General features: G+C 36.1%; 1 protein-coding gene across 1 annotated transcript in view; it reads left to right on the plus strand.

The window, feature by feature from the left end:
• The window catches only part of JMY (junction mediating and regulatory protein, p53 cofactor), a 92,912-nt gene that overhangs the window by 81,024 nt on the left and 2,900 nt on the right, over window positions 1-8,988 (plus strand). Inside the window, exons 9-10 of the mRNA XM_006889846.1 lie at window positions 2,231-2,831; window positions 5,538-5,848. Coding sequence (XP_006889908.1) covers window positions 2,231-2,831; window positions 5,538-5,845 — 909 coding nt within the window. The 3' untranslated portion in view covers window positions 5,846-5,848. The remainder of the gene's footprint in view (window positions 1-2,230; window positions 2,832-5,537; window positions 5,849-8,988) is intronic.

An 8,988-nucleotide genomic window follows, 5' to 3' on the forward strand; every position in this document is an offset into this window, starting at 1 on the left:
ATTGTATACTAATGAAGGAATTTTTTTTTCCTTTTCGGAGAGGGGAGCGAACTGGTGGGGAGGGGTGGGCAGGGAGAAAAGTGCGGCAATGAATGAATGGAAATCCAAACCCTCTGTAAATGTCTATTAAAATTAATAAAATAAAAATAACCCAGCATCGATCCAAGAGAAGAAGTAAAAATGTATTTGCAGGTAATATGATCCAATACAGAAAAGACCCTAAGGATTTCACAAGAAAAATTCATTTACTGATTTATTGACATTGTAGGATACAAGATTAACACGTTGAAGAACCCTTGAGTGTATTCTTGCTCCTGAACTTGGTATCAGTTTTTGTCACTGACCATTTCCCACACCTCTCCCTGTTCTGTTACTGTTCATTACTGTTGATTTGGTGCTGGTGCATAACTGACCTAGTGGGTTTTCGGTGGCTGTAAATTGCATGAGAAGGAGATTGCCCATCTTTCTCCCTCCCAGAAACAGTGCCACACAGAACCCACAGACAGTACTCACTGTTCTGCAGTTTAGTAGGAATGTAACAAGGTTATAATTTAGGTTGAAAATCTTAGGGCACAATTCTTTAATCAACTTCTAAGGCACTTTTCCAGGGCAAGCCTTCTTCTTGATCCCTTGAGACATCACAGGGTCAAGCAGGCTTACAAAGCTCTTTTAGTTCTGCTCTATATGCCTCCTCTCCCAACCCTGCCTGGAAGCTTTTGCCAAGGTACTTGACTCTTGCTCCATCAAGCTGCGCTGTGTCTCTTACCAGTCTCTGGTGGTCTGCCACCTTTCCTTCTGTTGCCATTGCTGCTGCTGCTGCCTCTGTCTGAGTAACTGTCGACAGTCTTTCTCTGTTTCTATGCAATTATCTCTAGACCAAAGGAAGTGCTGGCCTCTGCTGCTTCTTTTTTAATGGTATTAAGATGCCCATTTCCTACCTGTGTGCCTGCCTGCTCAGCCTCGAATGGCAAAAACTGACCAATGCCCTATGTACTTTATTTGCATGACCTCACTTATGAGGTGCAGCTTAGCTTATTTATGTTACTGGCAAGCTATCCAGTTCCCTTGATATGCTGCAAACACTCTACATTTGTCTAGTACTACTTAGCATTGTGGTAAAAGATGTATTGAAAATTAGTCTATAAGACAAGCCAAAAACCTTATCTATCTTGAGACCAGAAGAACCATTTTGGTGGAATCAAGGGGGGACAATAGAATGAGAGAAAAATACGGAGGAGAACTAATTTAAAAAAATAGAGAACAGTAGAGAGGAGTCCCTAAGGATTTTATTGTACTAGGAACCCTTATTTGCCTTTGGAAATTACTGTTTGGAAAATATTAACACACATGGCAGTCATTGTTTTGTCTCATTTTGACTGTATACTAAGGAGCCTTTCCTTGTATTTTCATAATTATTATTCTTATTATCTTTAGTTCTGCTTCAGCAGTATAAGTGTAAAATTATGGCCTCTGGAAATCCTAGACTCCTTGCAAGTTTAGTAAAAAGAATAAATTCACAGCAAACTAACCAGCTGAAGTATCAACTGGCTATTTCACAAGCATAGATCTTTGGTAGTAATACAAGGGTAAATTCAGTCACAAAATTAAGAGGGTGGAAACATGAAAAATGCTTCTACTTTCCTCCAAGGGTAATGTTTGTTTCCAGACTAAGCCAGGCATCTCCTTGGAACTGTGCTTCAGCCATACTGTTCTAGTTATTAAAATGGGCAGAGCCTCGTTTTCATTGCACTATTTTTTTACCTTTTAAATGAAATAAGTTATGATCAAATCTTAGTGTTAGAATAAATATTGAAAAAGATGATGAAAACAAATAGGGTTCAAGGCCTACGTTGAATTGGTTAAATATTTCTATAAAGTATGTTTAAAGCTATGTTTTATAACTAAATAATATCTGAAAAGTCTTCATATTTTCTTTATCATAAATGTATATTTTGTTGTCAGCTTTATTAATATGGGGGAAATTTGAATTTTTTTATCTTTAATCTTGTTTCTTGTGTTCTTGCTATGCAGAAAGCTATGTTTGGCATAGTTTCAAATTTGTGTATCACATTGCTTTCTGATTTTCCATGTGTATTAGTAATTTTATTCATTAAATACTTTTCTTCACACATGGTCATTTTGAGCCGTTTACTTTTCAATTAGATAAGAGAAAAGGCCTTAATGCAGGATTTTATAATAAAAGGTTTGCTAATTTTAATTAATTTTCTAGAGGTACTCTGGACAAGTCATACTTAAATCAACCAGACTAAGACTGGCTCATTCAAGAAGAAAAAGCACAGCAAGTCCGGTGCCCTGCGAGGATCAGTGTAAATCTCTACCAGGAACACTACAGGTAGCGAAGAAAACTGAAGAGATGGAGGATGGAAGAGGTAATCGTGGGTCGACACAGAGAGAAGAACCCCAGAGCCTTGTACAACTTGAAGATATTTCATTTGCACAACTTGAAGCCTCTTCATTACCTCTTAGTGGTATTACCTCTGATTCCGCTCCCACTGTATCTCTTCCACTTTTGACTGATAATGACAGTGAACCAGGTTCTCTGATCATAGATACTCTTCCTCCACCTCACCCCCCAACACCACCTCCTCCTCCGCCCCTTCCTCCTCCTCCACCACCACCACCACCTTTGCCTGTTCTTAAAGACAGTGTCCCAGAGACAGAGGAGAAAGGTCTGCCTCGAGTGGAGGGGAATGAGAAGAGGATCCCGAAATCTGCAAGTGCACCCTCAGCACACCTCTTTGACAGCAGCCAGCTGGTCAGCGCCAGAAAGAAGCTCAAAAAGACCGCTGAAGGTTTGCAAAGGAGGAGAGGTAAGTTTAAAAGATATTTATTTTCATACTTATTTGTTGAGTAAAGTGAATTATAATCAGGAATTTGTGTTTTATAGGACCTTATGGACTTAAAACATCTTTTTAGCTTTATTTGTTAGTAGATGCTTTTTCAAACACTTAGTAGAGAATTCTTACCAACTTGTATCAACAAACATTAAGAACAGTTACTTGGAAGCTCTGGTGGCCTAGTGGCAAGAAGCAGTGCTGCAATCCTAAAGCTACATGGTTCGAATTCACCAGATGCTCTGCTGGGGAAGGAGGGGGCAATCTCCCTCTGTGCCAGTTGGATCCATTTCAGCAGTACACAACAACAACAAAAAGATTTATTTAAAAAAAAAAAAAAATTAAGACTAGGTACTTTCTTGAGCTGTTGTCAGACTTTTTGTCAAAAGTGTCCTCTAAGTGATACTTGATTTATTTGGTAATGTGTAGTGATGACTTTTTTGATCAGAAAAAATAAATTGTGATTTTAGAGCTGGAAAATTTAAGAAAGGGGAATTCGTCTAGCCAGACTGTCCTACTGTAAAGACCATGGTAAGAACGTGTAACTCTTGGTCACTGGTTTACAGACAACTTACCTTGCTCTTTGTATCCACGGGTGATGCATTGGTTTAAGATCTTGGCTGGTAACTAACAGTAAGCAGTTCAGAACCCCCAGCCAATCCACTCTGCAAGAGAAAGATGTGGCTTCCATAATGATCTCCAGCAGGCCAGTTTGGTTCCATCCTATATAGTTGCTGTGAATCAAAATCTTGTGTGGTTGCTGTGATTAGAAGTTGACTCACACTAGTGAGTTTTAATTCCTTATATAAAGAGGCTAATAATAAGGTATAATATGTGCCATTTACTATATGTGAGATATGACTCAATATAGCTTTGTTCCCCCAATTAATAGAGAAAGGGAGAAAATCACGAGGTTAGTAGAAGAGGCTAGCGGGCTGGGAAAGAGGTAAAGGAATATGAAAGATTCAGTGTCAACTTGAAAAGGTGGTATGATAATATATGTAGATAACTAGTAATTATATAAAGTAAAATGTATATGAAAGATTGTATTAAACTATGTACATATAAGAAGTAAACACAATGTATATGAATAATTTTATGCAAACCAATAAAATGGAGGAGGAAAGGAATGTTTTGAAGGTCTTTCTGTTTGAATAGGGAGAAAATGACATACTCAAATGTAAAAAAAAAAAAATTTTAAAAAGAGTATGATCTCCAAAATGAAGTAAAAATGTCATTTTTAGAAATCCATTGTGAGACCCTGCCACTAAATTTGGAGATGAGACTGGTAATGGAAATCCTTTAAGAGTCATACCCATGAATGTAAAATGGTACAGCCACTGTGGAAGGCAATTGTACACTTCCTGAAGAAGTTTGGAATAGACATACCATTTGACCCAGTTATCCCTCTATTACGAATATATCCTAAAGAAACCAGAGCTGTGACAGAAACCATTGTAATGCACATATCCATGTTTATTATTGTACTGTTTTTTAATAAGTTTTAATTGTGATTTTTAACAAAAGTTTACGGAAAATTTGGATTTTCATTCATTCATTCATTGTTGTACATGTTCCTCCGTACTCTCACTCCCAGTTTGATTTTCTCAAAAAAATTCAGGGAGCCCTGGTGGCCTAGTGGCAAGAAGCTGCACTGTAATCCCAGAGGTACGCAGTTCGAATCCACCAGATGCTATGCTGGAGAAGGAGATGCAATCTCCTCCTGTACCAGTCAGATCCAGTTTGATGGCACACACACAAAAAATAAAAGTAAAAAAATATTCATTCATTGTTGACTATTAATGTTATTCACAATAGTGAAGACATGGAATCTGCCCAAGTGCTATTACCATCAACAAGTGAATATATTAAAAAAACTGGTAAGTTCACAAAATGGAGTATTACACAGCATTAAAAAAACAATGAATTTGTAAAACTGTACACAATGTAAATGAGTCTGGAAGGCGCTGAGGGAAGACTCTCAGTCACAAAAGGGCTAAAAATGCTGCTATAAAAAAAATATGGATGCTGCAGCAGTGAATGACTGGAAACCCTAAGTCTCTGTAAACTTTCATTAAAATTAATAAAAATTTTAAAAATAAAAAATAAAGCTATTTTTAAAAAAATTAATGGATGTCAGTGGAAAACAAGGAAAAAATGGATAGCATCAAGTGCAGTGTTCATTAGGTGAAGGTCAAGGGCTATCTGAAAAGAATGGATGATAAGGCATTATGTGAATGGCAATTAGCAACCTGGAACAAGATTTACGTTACAAAATTAATTGCAGGAGGAGGAGACAGGAAAAAAATGTATATCAATGAATAAATGAAAAGCTATTCTTTGATTTTAGAAAGTCATAGTTTTTTTAAAAAATTCATGTTTTTATTTCTGATTTTCCTATTTGAATATTAAGTCCATTTACCTGATCTATTTATCTATCTCAGTAAGGAACGGAAAGTGTCCCAGTTTACTTATTCACCTAATGGTTAGAAATGACAGGAATATCTCAGTGCGGGGCATGGAATGTTAAGTCTTCGGACTCCTGTACTCTGACACATATGTCATGATCCTTTTTGTGGATGGCATTTTGCTTATCCTGGGCTATCATAGTCTGAAACACTAAGGGTTCTACAGTTAGACTGTAAGTACAATCCTAATTGGTTCTTATTTTCATTCACATAGTGAGTTCACCGATGGATGAGGTGCTAGCTTCCTTAAAACGTGGTAGTTTTCATCTGAAAAAAGTTGAACAGCGAACTCTGCCTCCTTTTCCTGATGAAGATGATAGTAATAATATCTTGGCACAAATAAGAAAAGGGGTAAAATTGAAGAAGGTGCAGAAGGAAGTCTTGAGAGAATCATTCACACTTCTGCCTGACACAGACCCTTTAACAAGAAGCATCCATGAAGCTCTTCGAAGAATTAAAGAAGCATCACCTGAGTCAGAAGATGAAGAGGAGGCATTACCTTGCCCAGACTGGGAAAACTGACAAGTAAATAGCTTTTTTTTTCAGTAGCATTTAGTAATGTGGATTTTTATTATTATAGAATGGGATCTCTTTTTTGTTGCATTCAAGTAAAATTGTAGCTATGGATCAAAAATTTATAAACTTCAGTTTTTATTTACATAGTACTGTTAGGCCTAGAAACATAGCCCATTTATGATGTCTGTGACATAAAATATCACCTACATATTCGGCCTTTGGAGATTATTGGGCCCGTCTCCTTCTGTTTAGGTCATACTGCTGGTGAGAGCTGTCCCACCAGTCTCAGCACCAGAGACCCTTTGGGACATACTTTGCCCACCAGTTATACCAAAATATGTATTTCTTGAAGAAGAAAAAAAAAGCGTAGTTTTAATTTTTAAAATATCTTCCATTGTTGAAAACATGTAGTTTCAACAAATTCAAAACAGGAAATAACTTTATCTTGAAAGAATTAAGATAACAGCAAAGTACTTTTAAAGACATATTGCTGTATAAGGGCTATACATTTTATATCATGTTTATTCAGCATTTCTACAGTATACCTACTTGTATCTCAAGACAAGTGAGCATATTATTCTAGCTCTCATGAACAGAAAGAGCATTTTCTAACTGCATTGTGTCATTTATAAATTAGTGTTGTTGGTGTTAGGTGCAGTCGAGTTGAGTATGACTCGACTACCCTATAAACGGCAGGTAGGAACCAGGCCATATCCTTTCCCATCCTCACAATCTCAATCTATAAGTATTTAGGTATATTGAATTTTTATTTATTAATGATCCACAGGGAATATTTTAGAATCAGCCAAAGAAAAGATTGTATTGTCTCTTTTTCATTTTCTATGCCTTTAAAATTGCTAATTATCTTAATAATTAACATCCTGTGAATGAATTTGCCACTAAGATAATAAATTCATAATTTTAAGATAATAAATATATGTGTTTTATGTTGATTGTATTGAGTATCACTGTGGGTATTAAGAAAGACCTTTTCTTTATTTGCACATTTGCTAGTTTCCTAAAACAGTAGAAAATTGGACTCTACATCTACATTTTTTAAAGAGAAAATAACAATTTTATTTAAAAAGTATTGTTTTTCCTTACATTATGTTTGTTCCCTCAAATGTCCACAGGCCCAGCTGTACTATGTGAAGCTGACAGCAGAAATGGCCTGAAATCAGACATAATAATATTACTGTTAAAAAAGACTTCAGTGAGGGGTTCCCCACCCCCCAAGATCTTAAAGGTTCCAAATAATCATGATTTGGTTGGGGTTTGGGTTTTTGGGGTTTTTTTTTAAGCGGGCGGTTATATGTAAAGAGTCCATTCTTAGGAAATAGGAAGCAAACAGAAGTCACCCATGTCCCTTTCTCTGTCCATTTAATTGCCCTCTCACCTGTGGCTTTCTGCTCTTTTTTTTTTTTCCTTAATTTTATACTTGTTTACTTAAAAAAGTTTGTATATGCTGTTTTCACACCGGATCTTAATACAACTATAGAATCACTTGCTACAGATAATACTAACTATATATAGAATCAGTAAAGATAAAAATATATGCTATAAATAGTAGATAGACTTGGTTATAATCATAACTGAAATAGCATTGGTGGCCTAGTAACAAGAAGCTGTACTGCAATCCTGAAGGCATGCAGTTCTAATCCACCAGATGTGATTAACTGCCTCTGAAAACTCACTGGACTGTCAGCTATGGGTCAGTTCCAATTTGATGGTACACAACAACATAAATAGTATATAGACTTCGTTATGAACATAACTGAAATAAGTATGCAGAAATTGTTGATTTTTTTAATGGACTGTGTTTTTATGGAATTGACAGCATTCTGCAAAGATACTTCATTCTCAAAGGAGCAAAGAAATGCTTAGGTATTAGCATAGTGATTCTTCAACTTGACTAATCAGACAAGCTTATTTTAACAGGTCTTTTCCGTGACTCCAGTGATTCTGAAAGAGTAGGTTAGATGTGAGTTCTGGATATATACCTGCCCAGAACTAATTCCATGGGTTCATCAACATAGTGCTCTTCTAGTAAACCCATCACATCCTTTAATTAGCAGTCATTTTACATTGACTGTTTGATCCAAAACTAATCTCACACTATTTGTGTTTACATGTAAATATGTGCACTCTATCCTTTACAGAAAAATAAAATGTCAGTGTATTTACTCCATGTGTGAATGTGTCTAGATACCAAGGTATGTCTCAGATTCTTTCAGTCCTGTATATTTGCCTTGTCTGCTCATTCTTGCTATACCTATATTGTGTTGTCCACTGCTTGTACCTTCTCACTACTAAGCATGTGCCTGAAACTGGCATCTTAGTGCTAACTAGTCAAATTGGGCAGTCACATGAATGTGTCATTTTGTTCTGTGTGTAGTAGCCTCATCTGTGCACAACACACCAGCAATTGTTTGGCCCAAACCTGCCCCTTTCTGCTTTCTCTCATTCTTCCCTACATGGATGTTGTTCAAGTGGCTGAGGTGGTATTAATAGCTTCCAGCATCTGATTCTTCATTTCTGTCAGATGTTTAGAGTATGGTGCATAGCCTATACCATGTTGAAAGTTATTTAACAATTTTTTTAACTGATTTCTTATGGCTGGTTGTGTGGCACAATGTTGAGGAAATAGAACAGTACTCCTGTGTGATGGGTAAGCTCTCAGGCCAGGGCAAAGTACAGACTAGTTTCAGTCTTCACTCTCTGACCAGATAGTAGTGAAGAAGCTATTACTATTTCATAATCTTGGAGAATTATTCACAAAGACTCTGAATCTTTAGATATTTACCTATAAATTCCTTAAAAGATTGTCATTTTTATATGCTATTAATTTAATAGATTTTGTAGGTTTTAATTCATTCAGGTCATTACATTGTGTGGATGTGTGAAGGTCTCCTATTCTGTTTTCCCTCTTCCTCTAAAAGATTTCCTAAAGCTAATGGTGAATAATAGTGTTCTTCAAGGAGCTTTCTAAACAGAAGCATAAGTATCTTAAGTATATAGATTTACATTAAAAGTTTCTGATTTTTTGCTGTGTGGTTTTTCTTAGACCCATTAAATGATTATAACAATTCTAATCAAAATATTTGAGCCACATAATGTAGTTTTTCCTTTCTCATTAAAAGACTTTTTAA

The sequence above is a fragment of the Elephantulus edwardii genome, unplaced genomic scaffold, assembly GCF_000299155.1.
Source record: "Elephantulus edwardii isolate Elephantulus edwardi_28Jun2011 unplaced genomic scaffold, EleEdw1.0 scaffold00082, whole genome shotgun sequence".
NCBI classification, from domain to species: Eukaryota; Metazoa; Chordata; class Mammalia; order Macroscelidea; family Macroscelididae; genus Elephantulus; species Elephantulus edwardii.